This window comes from Orbicella faveolata, unplaced genomic scaffold (assembly GCF_042242905.1).
Source record: "Orbicella faveolata isolate gen_17 unplaced genomic scaffold, um_ofav_v1 contig_12, whole genome shotgun sequence".
Classification (NCBI taxonomy): domain Eukaryota; kingdom Metazoa; phylum Cnidaria; class Anthozoa; order Scleractinia; family Merulinidae; genus Orbicella; species Orbicella faveolata.
The window spans coordinates 25,556,861-25,578,373 of NW_028301539.1; the positions used below are offsets into that span (position 1 = coordinate 25,556,861).

General features: G+C 42.9%; 2 protein-coding genes and 1 long non-coding RNA gene across 3 annotated transcripts; all 3 read left to right on the forward strand.

Moving 5' to 3' along the window:
• Positions 1 to 4,738: 4,738 nt before the first annotated feature.
• LOC110066178 (melanocyte-stimulating hormone receptor-like) lies at positions 4,739 to 7,751 on the forward strand. Its single transcript, XM_020773384.2, has one exon. The coding sequence runs from the start codon at positions 6,099 to 6,101 to the stop codon at positions 7,029 to 7,031; it is 933 nt and encodes a 310-aa protein (XP_020629043.2). The 5' UTR covers positions 4,739 to 6,098; the 3' UTR covers positions 7,032 to 7,751.
• A 2,692-nt stretch (positions 7,752 to 10,443) lies between these two features.
• LOC149117329 (adenosine receptor A3-like) lies at positions 10,444 to 12,174 on the forward strand. Its single transcript, XM_089282990.1, has one exon. The coding sequence runs from the start codon at positions 10,458 to 10,460 to the stop codon at positions 11,388 to 11,390; it is 933 nt and encodes a 310-aa protein (XP_089139116.1). The 5' UTR covers positions 10,444 to 10,457; the 3' UTR covers positions 11,391 to 12,174.
• Positions 12,175 to 13,593: 1,419 nt separating this feature from the next.
• LOC149117330 (uncharacterized) lies at positions 13,594 to 14,453 on the forward strand. The gene is made up of 2 exons (XR_016205631.1): positions 13,594 to 13,889; positions 14,399 to 14,453. It is a non-coding gene; the product is annotated as an uncharacterized LOC149117330 (long non-coding RNA).
• The last annotated feature ends 7,060 nt before the right edge of the window (positions 14,454 to 21,513 follow it).

Sequence of the window (21,513 nt, forward strand, 5' to 3'; positions counted from 1 at the left end):
CGAGAACTCTTGGAGAGCAAGATCATTTAACTTAGTTCATATATGATAGGTCCCACGCTCGTGTCATGTTGATTAATTCACCTTCACATTTCATTACCGAGCTTAAAATTCACCATCTTTATTAACTTATCACTACTCACGATTAATTCGACAGCGTTGATCCTAGCAGTATGCAGGACACCTATCATATATGAACTCAGTTAAATGACCTTGCTCTCCATGAGTTCTCGTAGCTCAGTGGATAGAGCGCCCGCTCGGTGTTCGAGAGGTCATGGGTTCGATTCCTGTCGGGGACTCAGAATTTTTCTTTGTCCCACGCTCGTGTCATGTTGATTAATTCACCTTCACATTTCATTACCGAGCTTAAAATTCACCATCTTTATTAACTTATCACTACTCACGATGAATTCGTGCACTCTATCCACTCTAGCTCGGTGGATAGAGTGCCCGCCCGGTGTTCGGGAGGTCATGGGTTCGATTCCTGTTGGGGACTCAGAATTTTTCTTTGTCCCACGTTCGTGTCATGTTGATTAATTCACCTTCACATTTCATTACCGAGCTTAAAATTCACCATCTTTATTAACTTATCACTACTCACGATGAATTCGACAGCGTTGAACCTAGCAGTATGCAGGACACCTATCATATCTGAACTCAGTTAAATAACCTTGCTCTCCATGAGTTCTCGTAGCTCAGTGGATAGAGTGCCCGCCCGGTATTCGGGAGGTCATGGGTTCGATTCCTGCCGGGGACTCAGAATTTTTCTTTGTCCCACGCTCGTGTCCGTCACATTTCATTACCGAGCTTAAAATTCACCATCTTTATTAATTTATCAATTTTAGAGTTGGTCACGAACTTGAACTAATCTGGAATATGTTTAGTGCCAATCCTTAGCTATTAAGTCTTAATCGCAAGCAAATATTTTGTGTGCTTTTTGAACAAACCTCTGATTTGTAGCGCGGACACCAGGGGAGGTGCCATAGGGTCCACTAGACAGAGGTGCACAGAACGCCGTTGTTCCTTACTTCGCTCTCAAAGAAGTGGATCACGGATTGGTTTGTTTGTTTGAGTCACATCGGGGGTTAAATTTTCGTGACGTCATTTGCGCGCGACGCTACTTGAATCAAGATCATTCCACACCATCTAAAGGTTGAGATGATCACCGACGGCCGGATCTAGGGGGAGGGTGCAGGGGGTGGGCATCTCCCCTAAGATGAAGCTTTATTTGTTTTCGCTTTTAAAATTTGTTTACCTCACCAGTCAGTTACGCCGTTCCTTAGTGGTGCACGCCCTCCTAAGAAAAATTCTTGATCCGCCCCTGTACCGTACGACCATAGATAACTTCCAATCAGTGACTGCGAGTGCATTTTTACAAGTGACTGTCTGCTGGCTGAGAGATTTTCTGACGGAAAGTGCTGGAGAAATTAGGAGGTTCCGCATGTATCTTCTGAGAAGAAGGAAAACTATAGCAATTACACTGTTTTAGAAATGCTGTCTTTTTTTGTAGTGGTGATGATGCATGAAACTATTCATGTGTCCCTCAAAGACGCTTTAGAGGGGTACTTTATCGAGGCTTTACTATCACAGCTCTAGAGCTAAATTAGATCAAACTTTACAAACGAATTCAAATAATTGTTTTCAGTGTTTTCAGTGTTTGGTAGTAAAACCATCTGTTAGGATGATTCGATGTTCTTCATCTGCTGATTGATATGTTTGTCAAGTAATAAAATAAAGTAGGCACGTTTGTCATGCCCTCCAGGCAAATATTTTCTCTACGACCCTCCCACTCACGTAACAAGCTAATATAACAAAAGTAGTTTTATCGCAGAGTGATGGCACCGACAAACTTTTCTGGAAATGTGAAGCAGAAAGCGGAATACGAACAACTCATATGCTGGGAAGGTTTAACTACATCATTGGAGTTCACGAGCAGTTCATATTTCTTTCAGTTTTAAACATTTTCCTCTCAATTACTGCGTTTCTTGGAAATACTTTGATTCTAGTCGCAAGGAGTCTTCCCTTCACCCGCCGTCTAAACTCTTGCTCCGAAGCCTTACAACAACTGATTTTTGTGTAGGAGTTATTACAGAGCCTGTCGCTGTTGGCTATTGGATGTTTGTAGTAAATGATCATGAAGATTAGAAAATCTGTCGCTACGTGACTGCAGCCGCTTATAATAACGAGTATTATTTTGTGAGGAGTGTCTGTTGACAAATGCTGCAATAAACGAGGACAGACTTCTCGCCCTGTTGTCGGGAATGAGATACAGAAAAGTTGTAACTTTAAAGCGAACTTAAGTGATCTTTTGGGGTGTGTCCGCTGTCTTTTCAACAGCGTATTTCTGGAATTTTCTTATAATCACATGGCGTATCTTTCCAGTTGTATCCTTGTGTCTTGCAACCTCAGTCATCTCTTACACAAAGATCGAACTCTCCCTTCGTCATCGTCAAGCTCAGTTACAAGACTAGTCTCAACAACCGAACCAAACAAGTCCATTGAACATAGCGCGATGCAAAAAGGCCGTCTTCAGTGCGATATGGTTGCAAATGACGCAGGTCGTTTGTTATCTTCCTTATCGTATAGTGGCGGCTTTGGCCCTTAATAGTGGACTTTCTTCATAAATTTTTATCGCTGGGCAATCTACAGGGACTATAGAAGATGGAAGGATGCAGGAAGTGAGCCAAGCAGCAAAGGACACAATCAGACAAGTACTTTGCTGTTCGTAGAGTTAGTTCTTGTCGAGCTATATCATGCCTAAGCTTATCAGGAAAAGACAGAAAAGGAAGCATCCGGCCACCCTCTGGATCACTAAAAATACTCAATGGGGTGGTCTAATGTCAATGTTAATGGCGTATCTACAAAAGCACCTCATGCAAGGAAACAATAGGACGATCAACACTCCTTCAAGCGATGAATATTTTAAACAAGCTTCAATGCCAAGTTGTAACTTAACGGTATCAGATAACATACGTAACCTTGTTTAAATGTACAGTGCAATAAATTGTCCTCTATTCACTACTCTACGGTATACAGTACTGTATTTCTATGACTCACAGTTCACAACAAAATATCTTATTCCGTCATTTCATAGTTGTTACGTTCAGGGTGGCCACTTGATACAGGTAAAAATAACAAAGAAAGACAAACATAGAACTGCTACAGGGTGGCCGCAGCCGCTTAATAGAGGTGGCCGCCTAATAAAGGTAACAAATACAGCATTTGTATGAGCGAAAAATTGGGACTTTGAAAACTGGCCGCTTAATAGAGGGTGGCCGCTTAATATAGGGCCGTTATAAGCAGTTTCGACTGTAGTTAAAATTTAAGGTGATTTCTTCATAGCTGTCTTAACACTGTTTTAAATTAAGAGTGGAGCTCCCTCAGTTTAGGAAATTTGTATTGGTGTTACAAAACATTTTTATTGCATACACTGTAAATTAAAAATGGGCCTATTTTGAAGACTTGGAGACTTGAAAGACCTCAACTAAATGAAATATATGTCAATCCTTGTTCTTTAATATTCAAACAGCATGGTTCTGTCAAGACAGCTAATTCTGAAAACATCCAGTTAGCGTATGAATTAGTAGAGTTACCTTACAGTGATATTTCTTCTCATTTAACGCATCCGAAGAGATATTGTATTTGGTTGTACAACGGACGTTTAAGAGATTGAATGGATGCGGTCATTTTTGTTTTCTTAAAGTCATCTTTAAACCCGATTTTCTACTGCTGGAAGGAAACAGAAGAAAAAGGAAACAAGAAATATTTAAAAATAATGCTTAACAAGTTCAGTGTACGTTGAATGCATACAAAATTATTCTGGGTATTTCTAGACGGTTAAATTTTACCAAGCGGTAGTTTGGTCTGTAACATGTCGTCGACTACTCACGTTAAGAAAATAATGTCGATTACGTTGTATAGAATCACCGTGTAATGCAGACCTAAAGAGATGCGTTAGCCTACTGGGTGTTTTTTTTACGAACTTGGTTGACTGAGCTGACCCAGTTTAATTTCTCTTCCTTTCTCTCCAACCAAGTTTAGAATATGCACTTGGAGTTACTGATTATCGAGGACCCGGTAACAGGGGTAAAATGGGAACTGGGATTGGCCAGTTTTTGCCACGGGAAAGAGGGAGTTAGGTCAATGTAGGCCTTTACACAAATATCCGGATATTTTTTGAGATATTTAGAAGTGTCCGAGATATTTAGAAAGGCTTAGAAAATTTTAAGATATTTAGAAAATTTTGGGATATTTAAAAAAATGTATAGCTTTTTTTGGCTGTTTTCCAGCTTTTCCTCGGTATTTTCTTGACAGAATACTCAGTTCTATCATTCGAATTTTCTACGCTAGAAATAATCCAGTTCAGCGGTTTCCCACTCGAATAATGTTTCCATATCACTAGCAGCCAGTTGTAAAAATGGCGGATGCTGGAAACAATAGGCCTGAACCTTCTTCAGGAAGTTGCTTTATTTCCATCATACTAGTGTAGACAATCTCTGACATACTTTTCAGCTCCCGTTCGGGAAAATTTTGGCCTAAGGGATTCAAAATCGGTTTCTTTTTAAAACAAAAATACGAGAGATTTCGAGATATTCAGAGGATTTTTCGAGATATTTAGAAACGTTTGGGGGATATTTAGACATTTTTTGAGAATTTCCGGAAAGATATTTAGGCGATTTTACGTGATATTTGTGTAAAGGCCTAGGCCAATACCTCATTAGGAATATGGAGAAACGGGCTTAAATGGGAATTGGGACAAACGATTTTAAAGCATATGAGTCAGGTGAAGGTAAAGTCTGTATACAAGCCAAGTGGCCCATCAGGCCGGAGCTTATCCCGGTTTCCGTAGGAGTATTTCTACTCTCCCTGGATCGGATGTTAGTCCATCGCAGGGGTACCCCCAGCATTAAGTTCGCCCGTACCAGGCCAATTTATGCACCTGGGTGGAAAGAGACACTGTGAGAGTAAAGTGTGTTGCCCAAGGACACAAGCATGGATATTAATTTTGCCGACGGCTTTGCAGTCATTTTATCTTACCATTAAACAAATAAATTCACCAAGCATTTCATCAAACCGAACAAACAAATAAAAACGAGGAAGTCTCCATACTTTGTAAACACAATATGCAAATTACCACGTTCGAGCGTCAAATATAGCGAATCCTGTTCGCTTTCAAAGTATAAAATGGTTTCTCGACCTTTCTCCTTTTCCAACTGTAACAAAAGAAGACATTTTAGCAGTCTACGAAGCGGCTGTCCCTACTAACACAAAGACTTAATTTGTATCAAACAAACGTTTGAGTTTAGAATAGTCTGGTTTTTTATCAGTTTTCTAAGGTTTCACCGTAATTCTAATTGAGTATTTTGACAGGAGTATTATAAGCTGACTGAGTGATATTTACTCGACGATCTATCCTAAGAGATCTACTGATAGGTAGCCAGCCTCGTGAATCAATAAAATAATAGCGGATACTACACCAAACAGGAAGTCTACTAAGAAGTACAATGGCTGTTCACATGGGTTATAATTCGTGGTACATTTCTTTGCCGTTCTTCTGGAGAACGTGATGCACGACGACCAATCAAGTTCTAAAATGTCTTTCCCGAATTTTGGCACTGTCTGTCGTATTTGAGAACTCTGACAATGATAGACAAACAGGACCGAATCTAAATTCCTGTGAGATTCGTAGGTTGCCGGAATAATAATCGACTTTGTCCTTGGCTTTGCCGTCGTCGTTGCTAAAACGAGCTCCCTAATATCATGGTGGTGGTGTGGTATTGGTCCTGGTGGTTTTAATGACGAAGATGATGGTGTGGTGATGATTCTACTCCCTTTTAGGACATTCTCTGTTGCTTATATAACAGTCAGCAAAAGGGGTCTTGACAGTAAAACCACCTGCTTGCCTAGTTCAATTTTTGTCAAGTCACATCTGACATGGAGCTGACATGAAAACAACATAATTAAAAAGCACGCCAGTAGGTCATCGACTCCGAGGCCACATAATTTCCCATACGGTCCTCTCAGTCACGAACATGTAGTAAGCTCATATATATACAAAATGCGCTTAGACTGTCCTTTATTGCAGAGTGGGAATCTTCAGAATGATGGCAACAGCAAACCTTTCTGGAAATGGCATGCAGGAAACAGTGGAGCAACTGTTCTGCCCGACACATTTAACTGCAGCAGCTGAAATTCACGGCCAGTTGACATTTATTTCAGTTTTAAACATTTTTCTCTCCATCACATCATTCCTTGGAAATGTTCTGATCCTAGTCGCTCTTCACAAGGAATCTTCTCTTCATCCGCCTTCCAAACTCTTGCTTCGCTGCCTGGCAACAACTGATCTTTGTGTTGGTCTTATTTCAGAACCTATTGCGGTTGCCTACTGGATGTCTCTACGGGATGGTCATTGGAATATTTGTCCCTACGCATCAGCGGCGAGTATTGTATCAGGTACAATTTTGTCCGGAGTGTCTCTGTTGACAATGACTGCGATAAACGTGGACAGACTTCTCGCCCTTTTGTTGCGACTGAGATACAGACAAGTTGTAACTTTGAAGCGAACCTACGTGATCATTGTTTGCATGTGGGTTTTGCCCACTGCCATAACAACAACGTACTTTTGGGATTTCCTTATAACCTTGTGGTTAATCGTGATAGGGGAATTACTGTGCCTAGTAACCTCAATCATCGCTTACACAAAGATTTTCCTAACCCTTCGTCGTCATCAAGCTCAGTTACAAGACCAGTCTCAACAACCGAACCAAACAAGTCCACTGAACATAGCGAGATACAAAAAGGCAGTGTCCAGTGCACTTTGGTTGCAACTGACACTGGTAGCTTGCTATCTTCCCCAAGGTTTAGTGGCGGCTTTGGCCCCTAATAGTGGACTATCTTCATCTGTTTTTCTTGCTATCCAATATGCAGCTACATTAGTTTTCTTAAACTCGTCGTTGAACCCGATTCTTTACTGCTGGAAGATGCAAGAGGTGAGACAAGCAGTAAAGGAGACAATCAGACAAGTGCTTTGCTGATCATCGTGTTAACTCTTGTCGAGTTATATCACCCTTAGCTTACCGAGAGAAGATAAAAAAAATAGTTAACGTTTACGAAGATATCATTAAAGCTGCCTTAGCCCTGTCTAGCTTGAAACAGAAAACCTTCATACGTGTAACATAGATATTAATGTTCTAAACATCGGTAACTTGAAATGAAAACATATCTTCATGAATTCCAACTACATCGTTTTGTGAAGAGAATTAATTAACATAACAAGTAAGCGGGTTAATTCTAGTCTGGTTGCGCTAATGTTTTGTTTCTCTTCCAGTGTAGAACTGCTTTTCAGTGTTCAAAAAAATAAATTTAATTGATGGCCTCGAGCAGTGTGGGGAAAAGTTCTATTGGGTTGATGAAGAACGCAGGAAGTGCGACCTAATTTTAGCAATAAACGTTTGAGTTCAGATTAAAAAGAAGATCGAGGGAAATTCTGCTCGCAGGGTAACTATTGCCAGGTTTTTGAATGACAAAAACAATGATCAAAGCAAGTAGTTGGCAGTCGTTGGCAGTAGTTGGCAGTAGTTGAGGCAGATGTTTCGCTAATAAATTATATTTTCTCAAGATGCGTCACTTTTGGAACATAAGTATAGTCGGTAAATTAAACTGACTGCAGGGATGGACAAAATAAAGACCTGTTCTATGCAATAATTTTCAAAAACTCCTAAAATAAGAACAAAAATTAAACGCAGTGTCTGGTGCAGTTCGGTTTGATCGCTTGTTTATCTACCTTAGGGTATATAACTAGTATTATTATACATTGAACTCTCTATCTCTTTTCCGATTGGCCGAAAGCGTGCAGCGATTTTTCGAAATCAGCGCCTGTGACGTCATCTACTGGCTGCAGACTATATAACATTCATGTCAAGGACACTCAAGGTTACGGGTGATCATGTCATGTATGACCGCGGTGCATGATTTCTAAGGGTAATCATGTCAAGTTCGCGCGCTTTGTGTTGCCACCCCGTCAGTGAGGGCCTTCGGTTTCTGCTCATAACTGCTAGCTCGACCTTGATTATTCTGGATATCACGAAAACCTTATCTAATAATTGTTCAATAATTCTCACTAAAGCTGCCGCCGTTTTCTTTTACTTTTTTGTGCTGATTGAGGACAACTGAACTTCCTTGTATGAAGTAAAACTTTTATTTTCTATTTTTCCCCCAAGGGACCAGTCATTAAGTGATTTGTTATATAGCAAAACAAAACAAAAGTAAATTTTGAAAAACGCGCTGAGATTTCAGCGACAACATCAGGCCACCCTCAACTGCACGCTCTGATTCCGTGCAACAACGGTCAACATTTCGCGGGTAACAGTGAACTGTTTCCCGTTTGACGTCATGTTTTCGCAATGTTGCCCGCTCATGGCATTTGGTGGTAATCAGTTTCATTGTTAGATGTCATGTCGCCATGACCTAGCCAAAATGAATGGGCGCGCTGTATAGCGGAAAAAACGCCAGCTATATAACAACATGTGTTAATATCTCGAAAACGTGCAAAACGCCACTTACGAGATGGTTTAGCTAGAATTCTCGCTTTGAATTTCGACTCAGAAAACCACTTTTTCAATTACTTACGATATCTTCTGAGTTGTTTTCCTCTCAAAATTCATCTTCAGGATCTTTGAAATCATTTTAAATTTAGGGTCTCTGCCATCTCGAAGCGTATTACGCGCCTAGTTTTTTTTTTTAAATCGGGATCGATTCGAGCACTACTGCAAATATTTAATACCGTTCTTCTTTATACGAGGGGTTACTATTGGGTTTTGGCAGGAACCCATCACCTGGTTTTGGCCTCTGGGCCAAAACCTTGCTTGCGGGGGCAAATTATATTGGCGCCGACTTATAGCGAACAGGCTTCATTAAACCCGATTCTTTACTGCTGGAAGATACAATAACTGAGACAAGCAATAAATTGAAGGACACAATCAGACAAGTGCTTTGCTGTTCATAGTGTTAGTTATTGTCGCGTTAAATCATCTCTTGAGCTTACCAGAAAAAGGTGTAAAAGATAATTAACAGGTAGACATGGGGATTTCCTAGACTGCAAAACAGTCGTATTTTTTGCGAACGCGAGCGACGATCAATATTCGAACGAAAGGTCTGGAGCGAGTGTAAAAACGGCGAGGGAGAATGGGGAGAGACGCTAAAAAATACGGGCGTGTGAGGCTCGCGCACTTCACACGCGAGGATCGCGCCTTCCGAAAACGTCCGAAAACGACTGCTTTGCAGTCTAGGGATTTCCCCAAAACTGTTATTAAACATTAAGAGTGGAGCTTTCTTACGTTAGTATATCGGAATTGCTTGTATTATTTCTAACATTAACAATGTCATTATTAGAAATTTGTTTCCAAGACTTTTATTTGAAATTAAGGCAATAAATAAAATTCATGTCAATTGTTGCCTTATTTTATTGCTTGAATAAATTTTATCAAAATTTATTCAAACAATACCTTTTTGCCAGGCCGGAGAGTTAAATTAAAACAATCATTGCGCGGGTTAGCTCAGTTAAGCTGCAAAAGCGTTGTTCTTTGCATTAAGACTTACGTAAGAAGCTGAGGGATCTGAGAGAATGCCACAAATGAATGTAGAAGGGCCATTTCTGAATTCAAGAAATAAATTTTATGACGTCGCGCAATTCGGGAAGAAGTTCGATTGCCAAGCCGCGTTTGCGGATCACAGTATCATATCAGCGACTTTTATTTTAATAGTAAACGTTCGAGTTCAGATTCGTCTGTTCTTTCATTAGTTGTCTTTAGTCTTATTTCCAAATTTCAACGAAGTCGTAAAATCATTTCATAATCACGCCCTTTTCGCGTCATAGGACGCACGTGGCATCCATGAATGTATTTACATTAATTTTATAGAATAAAATAATGACGAGGAAGTTTTAAAATATAAGTGCAGTTAACATTCGCATAATAGTCAAAGCGCGGCTTCTACATTCATCGAGGCGGCTGTTCGCTGTTGTATTTTCTAAAGACCCGTCATCTCTGGAACTGAATAAATTTAGTCAATAATTTAAACTGACTGCTGACAGCTGGGATTGACAAATTTAAAAAGAACTGTTGTAAACGATAACTTGGGTGCTTGAGACGAAAAGGGCAATTATCCTTTCCTATTTTATACTCCTTGAAAGTCATGAAAGACGAGAAGTTGTTTGGAGCATTACTTTTTTGAAAAATCCACAACTTGTCGCCAAAACAATGCATATTCCGTAGCTGCAAGTGGAGATGTTATGAACACCTGATGACTATAGTTTAATGTTTTTCAAGTCATCCGTGGATTGACATGTTTGTCAAAATAATTAAAAGTCATAGCACGTATGTCAGAACTTCCCGTCAAATATTCTGCAGCACGGTCCTCCTGCTGTTATTATTGTTATTGCAGGGCACGAAGATCGCAGAGTAATGGCAATAGCAAACTTTTCCGGAGATTTGACGCAGAAAACGTATAAACAACAGTTATGCCGGGCAAGTTTAACTGCAGCGGCTGAAATTCATGGCCAGTTGACTTTTCTTTCAGCTTTAAACATTTTTCTCTCCATCACTGCAATTCTTGGAAATGCTTTGATTCTAGTTTCTCTTCGCAAGCAGTCTTCACTTCATCCCCGCTCCAAAATCTTGCTTCGTAGCCTTGCGGTAAGTGATCTTTGTGTTGGTCTCATTTCTGAGCCTCTCACGGTCACTTACTGGTTGTCTGAACTGAATGGTCATTGGAATATTTGTCGCTACGTATGGGCGGCGGGTTGTATAGCAAGTATTATCTTGTGTGTAGTGTCTCTGTTGACAGTGACTGCGATAAGCGTGGACAGACTTCTCGCCTTGTTGGGACTGAGATACAGACAAGAGGTAACTTTGAAAGGAACCTACGTGATCGTCACAACATTTTGGGTTATGTCCACTGCCATAACAACAATGTATTTTTGGAATTTCCTCATAGCGTTATGGTATGCCTTTTCAGTCGTATTACTGTGTCTTGTAATCTCAATCTTTTCTTACACAAAGATCTTCTTTTCCCTCCGCCATTATCAAGCACAGCTACAAAGCCAGACTCAACGACCTAGCCAAGAAAATCCGCTGAACATAGCACGATACAAAAAGGCAGTGTCCAGTGCACTTTGGTTGCAACTGACACTGGTGGCTTGTTATCTGCCTCATGGTATAGTGACAGCTTTGTGGTCGAACAATGAACTATTCCCATCTGTTTTCCTCGCTACCAAATATACCATCACTTCAGTTTTCTTAAACTCGTCATTAAACCCGATTCTTTACTGCTGGAAAATACAAGAAGTGAGACAGGAAGTTAAGAACACAATCAGACAAGTGCTTTGCTGTCCTTAAGGTGACTTCCTATAGTTTTACGTTCGTTCGCGCGCCGAGGACGAAAGCATTAAGTAATCTGCGCGCGCTTATGATCAAAGGGAAACGTCAGTGTTTTTCCATATTTTAGCACGAAAAGCAAATTAAACTGACAATGAATTTTCTCGCATTTCCTTCGTTGAAATCCCGTAAAATTTGGCAGACTGATTACAGCTATTTTACTTAAGTTGGAGCTCTTTTTTTCAGGGAAATATATTTAACCAGTTTTTCCGCAGCGGTGTAAGACTTAAATTTGAAAAATCGAAAAACCTCCCTGTACAACAAAACCTACTTTTTTCATGTTTAAAATTCCTATCTCTCCGGATTCGATGCCTTATACTGTCAAAATTTTGAAAGATTTCATCGAAGGAAATTCAAGAAAGTCAAAAATAAAGCCATATGAACGATAAAAACGCATTTGTTTGGGAATTAACAATTGAAAGCCAAAAAATTAACAGGGGTGATTCAAAAACACTGTCAACTGAGGACTGCGTATTAAAACGAATGCAAAAACAGCATTCAAAACACAACCGACTAGTGCTAGGCTCGATTTCCGTCGCTCTCTCGTGTCCGGTCTACGTTCCCGAACAGCGGCTGGTTATCGAGCCTACACTAGCGCTGGCATAAAAGCTTGCCATGTTTAGGATATCAAGATTGTCTGAAGTATAAACAACAGTGGAGGCTTCATTATTGTAGATGAAAAAGTTGTCTTGAAGACTTGTAAATTTAATTATTTAAATAAAGACCTAATAGGGGGTTACTGCCAGTTGCTGCTCTAAATTGTCCAAACACTTTCGTTTAGTCGAGGGAGTTAATGAAAGTAGTAATTGAGCGGTTTAGTCGGTCGGGTTCAGCTGCTATTAAAGTGAAGTTTCTTTTCATTTTTAAAACACAGGCAGGGAGCCGAGAGATCCGACAGAAATCTTCCGCTCGATTTTATTTGGGTGTAGAACGAACATTTCAGTGATCAAGGAAAACAAACAAAAAAAATTGATAGCCTCTTGCAATTCGAGGAAATCGGGTATAGGACGTTGTCACTCCGATCTCATCCTGTCACTAATCGTTTGAGTTCGGATAAGTTTGGCTTTTCCGGAGTCAGTTGTATTCAGTCTTGAATCCAGAATAAATGGAATGATTTTAAAGTAATGACAGGAATTTTATTTTATATTTGGCAGTTGACACTCGGGCAGCAGTTAATACAGAATTGTGATATGTTCATTGAGGCAGATGTTCACTATTGTTTTTCTCCTTCTGAAAATCCTTCATTTTTGGAAAAAAATATGTTAGGGATGAAAAACTGTTAGAACAACGACTGGCTCTGAACGAGAATTTAGGATAGTTGTCCTTTCTTTTTAATTGCCCTTGAAAGAAGAGAAATTGCTTGGAGGATTTCTTTTAAAATTTCATAACTTCAGTGTTACACAAAGGGTGTATATCTCGGCAGCAGCGACGAGAAATGTTATTTATGAATGACCAGAATACCAAAATTAAATAGTCGGTTGGAGTGTGCCGTTTTCGTGGAGTACTTATCAGGAGTACCCGACGGAGCCGCTCGACAGAAAACCCGCTCGACAGGCTGCAGTTACGCTGGCTGGGAAATATTAGCATTAGACCATTTACTGGCTGGGATTTTCGTTCAGTGTCTCGCTTGCTAAAAACTGATTTAAAGCACTGTCCCTAGCTGGAAAAAACGTGACTTGTTTGTTTTTCCTGGCTGTGACTTCTTCGAAAAAGCAATCAATTAAACTGCTTCCGTCCTGGGACATAAAAAACGCGTGAGTGAGCTCTTAAGTCTAAAGCCTTCCGCCGTGAGAAGATAAACCGCAAGCGGTCGTACTTACTCCCAGCGCCACGCGCTACAAAAATAATGCAAATCAACGCGCGCGTGATGCCATGCCCGAAAATGGTGGCTCCATTGTCAGATTATTGCGGTGTATCTTTTTCATCAACCAGTAAAAATTGCATAACATCAGCAGCTGTCATTTTCAATGACGTAATAACACTAGTATCTCGAATGGCCAAATCCGTTAAAAACGTTCTTTTCAATGGAACAGGATCTCCGCTCGTTTGTCGTTCCAAAGGCCTGAAGAAGCCGTCACTTCAGAAAACCGCTGCTGGCGCTATTGTGCTGCAAGCAGTCGGCAGTTATAAAGAAACGGTGGAAAGCAACTAGCAGGTTGGTAAATTCATTTCTATAATTCTCCTTCTTGCACACGGGGCAGTGATGGTACATTGTACTGGAATCAGTGACACTCTTCGCTGTATGTTTTGCATTAATTCTTTCATTTATAGACAACTAAATTTAAAAAGGTATCGGCGGCATGAGAACCTAGACTCTAAGGTGTTCATTTACATTCCTCGTTTGCAGTCATTCTGTTATTTCGAGGGCTCCGCTGGTAAAGGAAAGAAACGAGATCTGCCAAATCTGAGATCTGCTGTGAAAGGGACTTGGCGCAAACAAACAAAGCAGCTGGATAAAGGGTAGGCATAATGTTCTGTTTATACGCGCTAGTCGTCTCCATCGGTGGTCAACTTTTCTCTCTCGATGCTAAAGTATTCAAGTAAAGTGATCTCATTGTACCATACACTCATCGTTTCGCTCATAGCATTTTTGGGTTGCTATAAATCTGCAAATTTGCTTAATCGAAAATTTCCCGAAAGTTGCCGGAAGACGAGGGACAATGGTTTGCCCTCTTTTTCAGTCTTATTGGGTACATTAAATGCCTTAATCGTGGTTCAGTACTAGCATAACGAGTTAATGTTTGTCCTCTGGAAAACAAGGGACTATCGCGCGTTGCTCACCGGAAATGGTCGTCGGGTGAATTCATTCCACACTGTTCGCTGTCTCTTTGAGAGAAATGCTTTTGGTGAACTCATTCCGCACTGTTCGCTGTCTCTTTGAGAGAAATGCTTTCATTTTGAGACCCTAAACTTATTAATGTATCGGCGATCATGATTCAAGATTGCCGGGAGTTAATTTACATTTGCAGTCATTCTGAGTCATTTCAAAGGCTGGAGAGAAAAAAAGAAAAGAGACCTCTGCCAGATCTAAGTTCCGCTGAGAAAAGGACTTACCAAAGAGACAAAGCAGCTGCCTTGTGGATAAAGGGTAGGCATATTTGTTTATATGCGCTAGCTCGGACTGCAATGTTGGACATACAACTATCCTCTCTGAGCTAAGATAAAGGGATCATTGTGCCATACAATCAACGCCTCGCTCATAGTACTTTTGTATTGCTTTAAATCAGTGCAACTTTGCGTGATGGAATTTTCCGAAAGTTGCCGGACGACAAGGGCCAATTGTTTGCCCTCTTTTTCAGTCTTATTGGGTAAAAGGGACTATCGCGCGTTGCTCACCGGAAATGGTAGTTAAATCATGCAATGTATTTTATTTAGCATAATAAGTAAAATATTAAAATTGTCTATGTTATTAAAATCTTTGTCAGTGAACAGAACTCAAGATTTTACCTTCTTAAACTTTCCTTCAGTTTGTAGTTGAGAAGGAAACAACTTTCGTCTTTCTGTGCGGCCTTCTTTGAGCAAAAATATATCATTTGTCGCCTTTGGTTGTGTTTCACAAGGCTAACTGGTCGGACCTGTACGTTCTGCGTGTAATCATGTAATAATTGAATTTCCGTACCAGGAACCCAAGGATCTTTTGAAGCCTAAAGAAGACAGAAATCAGCGAAAAATTACAGAACTCGCGATCGTTTGTCACTTTGAAAACACTGCTTTAGAATTGTGGAAAGCTAACTACTAAGCAAGTGTCCGGAAAATATTGCCAAAGTACAATTTGACAGGCGTAACGCGCGATGTGTTTGACTGCGCCAAGCAAGTGAATTTCCGGTAATAAACGCGAGCCAAAGCAGCTTTCATTTGAACTCATCGTTGACCTACCAGTTGAGGCAACGGTTTCATTCTGCAAGCTACTGCCCTGAATTAACTAGAGTCGTGAAATGAATGATCTATCGATGAACTGTATATCGCAATGGACACTTCTGCCAGTTTAAAATTCTTTGACCAAAGAGCGCACGTCTGGAAGAACAACTAACGATTGCTTTTGCTGCGAATCCTTGCGGCTTCTGTCGTGAGTCTTTTGCGGTGATCGCCTGACAAACAACCAAGGATTGCTTTTGCCGCGAATCCTTGCGGCTTCTGTCGTGAGTCTTTTGCGGTGATCGCCTGACGAACAACCAACGATTCCTTTTGCTGCGAATCCCTGCGGCTTCTGTCGTGAGTCTTAACTTTTGCGGTGATCCCCCGACGAACAAGTAACGATTACTTTTGCTGCGAATCCTTGCGGCTTCTGTCGTGAGTCTTTTGCGGTGATCGCCTGACGAACAAGTAACGATTGCTTTTGCTGCCAATTCTTGGGGCTTCTGTCACGAGTCTTTTGCGGTGATCGCCCCACGAACAAGTCACGATTGCTTTTGCTGCGAATCCTTTCGGCTTCTGTCGTGAGTCTTTTGCGGTGATCGCCTGACAAACAACTAAGGATTCCTTTTGCTGCGAATCCTTGCGGCTTCTGTCGTGAGTCTCTTGCGGTGATCGCCTGAGGAAAACCAACGATTGCTTTTGCTGCGAATACTTGCGGCTTCTGTCGTGAGTCTTAACTTTTGCGGTGATCCCCCGACGAACAAGTAACGATTACTTTTGCTGCGAATCCTTGCGGCTTCTGTCGTGAGTCTTTTGCGGTGATCGCCTGACGAACAAGTAACGATTCCTTTTGCTGCGAATCCTTGCGGCTTCTGTCGTGAGTCTTTTGCGGTGATCGCCTGACGAACAAGTCACGATTGCTTTTGCTGCCAATTCTTGCGGCTTCTTTCGTGAGTCTTTTGCGGTGATCGCCCGACGAACAAGTAACGATTGCTATTGCTGCGAATCCTTGCGGCTTCTGTCGTGAGTCTTTTGCGGTGATCGCCTGACGAACAACTAACGATTGCTTTTGCTGCGAATCCTTCCGGCTTCTGTCGTGAGTCTTTTGCGGTGATCGCCTGACGAACAAGTAACGATTGCTTTTGATGCGAATCCTTGCCGCTTATGTCGTGAGTCTTTTGCGGTGATTTCCTGACGAACAAGTAACGATTGCTTTCATTGCGAATCCTTGCGGCTTCTGTCGTGAGACCTTTTCGGTGATCGCGTGACAAACAAGTAACGATATCTTTTGCTGCGAATCCTTGCGGCTTCTGTCGTGAGTCTTTTGCGGTGATCACCTGAGGAACAAGTAACGATTGCTTTTGCTGCGAATTCTTGGGGCTTCTGTCGTGAGTCTTTTGCGGGGATTGCCTGACGGACAACTGACGATTGCTTTTGCTGCGAATTCTTGCGGCATCTCTCGTGAGTCTTTTGCGGTGATCGCCTGACGAACAACTGACGATTGCTTTTGCTGCGAATTCTTGCGGCTTCTCTCGTGAGTCTTTTGCAGTGATCGCCTGACAAATAACCAAGGATTGCTTTTGCTGCGAATCCTTGCGGCTTCTGTCGTGAGTCTTTTGCGGTGATCGGCTGACAAACAACCAAGGATTGCTTTTGCTGCGAATCCTTGCGGCTTCTGTCGTGAGTCTTTTGCGGTGATCGCCTGACAAACAACCAAGGATTGCTTTTCCTGCGAATCCTTGCGGCTTATCTCGTGAGTCTTTTGCGGTGATTTCCTGACGAACAAGTAACGATTGCTTTTATTGCGAATCCTTGCGGCTTCTGTCGTGAGTCTTTTGCGGTGATCGCGTGACAAACAAGTAACGATATCTTTTGCTGCGAATCTTTGCGGCTTCTGTCGTGAGTCTTTTGCGGTGATCGCCTGACGAACAAGTAACGATTGCTTTTGCTGCGAATCCTTGCGGCTTTTGTCGTGAGTCTTTTGCGGTGATTGCCTGACGAACAAGTAACGATTGCTTTTGTTGCGAATCCTTGCGGCTTCTGTCGTGAGTCTTTTGCGGTGATCGCCTGACAAACAACCAAGGATTGCTTTTCCTGCGAATCCTTGCGGCTTATCTCGTGAGTCTTTTGCGGTGATTTCCTGACGAACAAGTAACGATTGCTTTTATTGCGAATCCTTGCGGCTTCTGTCGTGAGTCTTTTGCGGTGATCGCGTGACAAACAAGTAACGATATCTTTTGCTGCGAATCTTTGCGGCTTCTGTCGTGAGTCTTTTGCGGTGATCGCCTGACGAACAAGTAACGATTGCTTTTGCTGCGAATCCTTGCGGCTTTTGTCGTGAGTCTTTTGCGGTGATTGCCTGACGAACAAGTAACGATTGCTTTTGTTGCGAATCCTTGCGGCTTCTCTCGTGAGTCTTTTGCGGTGATCGCTTGACGAACAACCAAGGATTGCTTTTGCTGCGAATCCTTGCGGCTTCTGTCGTGAGTCTTTTGCGGTGATCGCCTGACAAACAACCAAGGATTGCTTTTGCTGCGAATCCTTGCGGCTTCTGTCGTGAGTCTTTTGCGGTGATCGCCTGACAAACAACCTAGGATTGCTTTTGCTGCGAATCCTTGCGGCTTCTGTCGTGAATCTTTTCCGGTGATCGCCTGACGATTAACCAACGATTGCTTTTGCTGCGAATCCTTGCGGCTTCTATCGTGAGTCTATTGCGGTGATCGCCTTACGAACAAGTAACGATTGCTTTTGCTGCGAATTCTTGGGGCTTCTGTGGTGAGTCTATTGTGGTGATCGCCTTACGAACAAGTAACGATTGCTTTTGCTGCGAATTCTTGGTGCTACTGTCGTGAGTCTTTTGCGGTGATTGCCTGACGAACAACTGACGATTGCTTTTGGTGCGAATTCTTGCGGCTTCTGTCGCCAGTCTTTTGCGGTGATCGCCTGACGAACAACTGACGATTGCTTTTCCTGCGAATTTTTGCGGCTTCTGTCGTGAGTCTTTTGCGGTGATCGCCTGACGAACAACTAACGATTGCTCTTGCTGCGATTTCTTGCGGCTTCTGTCCTGAGTCTTTTGGGGTGATCGCCTGAGAAACAACCAAGGATTCCTTTTGCTGCGAATCCTTGGGGCTTATCTCGTAAGTCTTTCGCGGTGATTTCCTGACGAACAAGTAACGATTGCTTTTATTGCGAATCCTTGCGGCCTCTGTCGTGAGTCTTTTGCGGTGATCGCGTGACGAACAAGTAGCGATATCTTTTGCTGCGAATCCTTGCGGCTTCTGTCGTGAGTCTTTTACGGTGATCGCCTGACGAATAAGCAATGATTGCTTTTCCTGCGAATCCTTTCGGCTTCTGTCGTGAGTCTTTTGCGGTGATCGCCTGACGAACAACTAAGGATTGCTTTTGCTGCGAACCCTTGCGGCTTCTGTCGTGAGTCTTTTGCGGTGATCGCCTGCCGAACAAGTAACGATTGGTTTTGCTGCGAATCCTTGCGGCTTCTGTCGTGAGTCTTTTACGGTGATCGCCTGACGAACAAGCAATGATTGCTTTTGCTGCGAATCCTTTCGGCTTCTGTCGTGAGTCTTTTGCGATGATCGCCTGACGAACAAGTCACGATTGCTTTTAATGCGAATCCTTGCGGCTTCTGTCGTGAGTCTTTTGCGGTGATCGGCTGACAAACAACCAAGGATTGCTTTTGCTGCGAATCCTTGCGGCTTCATTCGTGAGTCTATTGCGGTGATCGCCTGACAAACAACCAAGGATTGCTTTTGCTAAGAACCCTTGCGGCTTCTGTCGTAAGTCTTTTGCGGTGATCGCCTGACGAACAACCAACGATTGCTTTTGCTGCGAATCCTTGCGGCTTCTGTCGTGAGTCTATTGCGGTGATCGCCTTACGAACAAGTAACGATTGCTTTTGCTGCGAATTCTTGGGGCTTCTGTCGTGAGTTTATTGCGGTGATCGCCTTACGAACAAGTAACGATTACTTTTGCTGCGAGTTCTCGGGGCTTCTGTCGTGAGTCTTTTGCGGTGATTGCCTGACGAACAACTGACGACTGCTTTTGCTGCGAATTCTTGCGGCTTCTGTCGTGAGTCTTTTGCGGTGATCGCCTGACGAACAACTGACGATTGCTTTTGCTGCGAATTCTTGCGGCTTCTGTCGTGAGTCTTTTGCGGTGATCGCATGACGAACAACTGACGATTGCTTTTGCTCCGAATCCTTGCGGCTTCTTTCGTGAGTCTTTTGCGGTGATCGCCTGACAAACAACCAAGGATTACTTTTGCTCCGAACCCTTGCGGCTTCTTTCCTGAGTCTTTTGCGGTGATCGCCTGACAAACAACCAGGGATTGCTTTTGCTGCGAATCCTTGCGGCTTCTGTCGTGAGTCTTTTGCGGTGATCGCCTGAACAACCAACGATTGCTTTTTCTGCGAATCCTTGCGGCTTCTGTCGTGAGTCTATTGCGGTGATCGCCTTACGAACAAGTAACGATTGCTTTTGGTACGAATTCTTGGGGCTTCTGTCGTGAGTCTATTGTGGTGATCGCCTTACGAACAAGTAACGCCTTCTTTTGCTGCGAATTCTTGGGGCTTCTCTCGTGAGTCTTTTGGGGTGATTGCCTGACGAACAACTGACGATTGCTTTTGCTGCGAATTCTTGTGGCTTCTGTCGTGAGTCTTTTCGGGTGATCGCCTGACAAACAACCAAGGATTGCTTTTGCTGCGAATCCTTGCGGCTTATGTCGTGACTCTTTAGCCGGAATTTCCTGACGAACAAGTAACGATTGCTTTTGATGCGAATCCTTGCGGCTTCTGTCGTGAGTCTTTTGCGGTGATCGCGCGACAAACAAGTAACGATATCTTTTGCTGCGAATCCTTGCGGCTTCTGTCGTGAGTCTTTTACGGTGATCGCCTGACGCACAAGTAACGATTGCTTTTGCTGCGACTTCTTGCGGCTTCTGTCGTGAGTCTTTTGCGGTGATCGCGTGACAAACAAGCAACGATATCTTTTGCTGCGAATACTTGCGGCTTCTGTCGTGAGTCTTTTGCGGTGATCGCCTGACGAACAAGTCACGATTGCTTTTGCTGCGAATCCTTGCGGCGTCTGTCGTGAGTCTTTTCCGGTGATCGGCTGACAAACAACCAAGGATTGCTTTTGCTGCGAATCCTTGCGGCTTCTGTCGTGAGTCTTTTGCGGTGATCGCCTAACAAACAACCAAGGATTGCTTTTGCTAAGAATCCTTGCGGCTTCTGTCGTGAGTCTTTTGCGGTGATCGCGTGACAAACAAGCAACGATATCTTTTGCTGCGAATCCTTGCGGCTTCTGTCGTGAGTCTTTTGCGGTGATCGCCTGACGAACAAGTCGCGATTGCTTTTCAGGCGAATCCTTGCGGCGTCTGTCGTGAGTCTTTTGCGGTGATCGCCTGACAAACAACCAAGGATTGCTTTTGCTGCGAATCCTTGCGGCTTCTGTCGTGAGTCTTTTGCGGTGATCGCCTAACAAACAACCAAGGATTGCTTTTGCTAAGAATCCTTGCGGCTTCTGTCGTGAGTCTATTGCGGTGATCGCCTTACGAACAAGTAACGATTGCTTTTGCTGCGAATTCTTGGGGCTTCTGTCGTGAGTTTATTGCGGTGATCGCCTTACGAACAAGTAACGATTGCTTTTGCTGCGAATTCTTAGGGCTTCTGTCGTGAGTCTTTTGCGGTGATTGCCTGACGAACAAGTAACGATTGCTTTTGATGCGAATCCTTGCGGCTTCTGTCGTGAGTCTTTTGCGGTGATTGCCTGACGAACAACTGACGACTGCTTTTGCTGCGAATGCTTGCGGCTTCTGTCGTGAGTCTTTTGCGGTGATCGCATGACGAACAACTCACGATTGCTTTTGCTCCGAATCCTTGCGGCTTCTCTCGTGAGTCTTCTGCGGTGATTGCCCGACAAACAAGTAACGATTGCTTTTGCTGCGAATCCTTCCGGCTTCTGTCTTGAGTCTTTTGCGGTGATCGCCAAACGAACAAGTAAGGATTGCTTTTGATGCGAATCCTTGCGGCTTCTGTCGTGAGTCTTTTGCGGTGATTGCCTGACGAACAACTGACGACTGCTTTTGCTGCGAATTCTTGCGGCTTCTGTCGTGAGTCTTTTGCGGTGATCGCCTGACGAACAACTGACGATTGCTTTTGCTGCGAATTCTTGCGGCTTCTGTCGTGAGTCTTTTGCGGTGATCGCCTGA

What these genes read in the sequence shown, in the direction of transcription:
- LOC110066178 (XM_020773384.2), top strand. Translation starts at nt 6,099, where the DNA reads ATGATGGCAACAGCAAACCTTTCTGGAAATGGCATGCAGGAAACAGTG.
- LOC149117329 (XM_089282990.1), top strand. Translation starts at nt 10,458, where the DNA reads ATGGCAATAGCAAACTTTTCCGGAGATTTGACGCAGAAAACGTATAAA.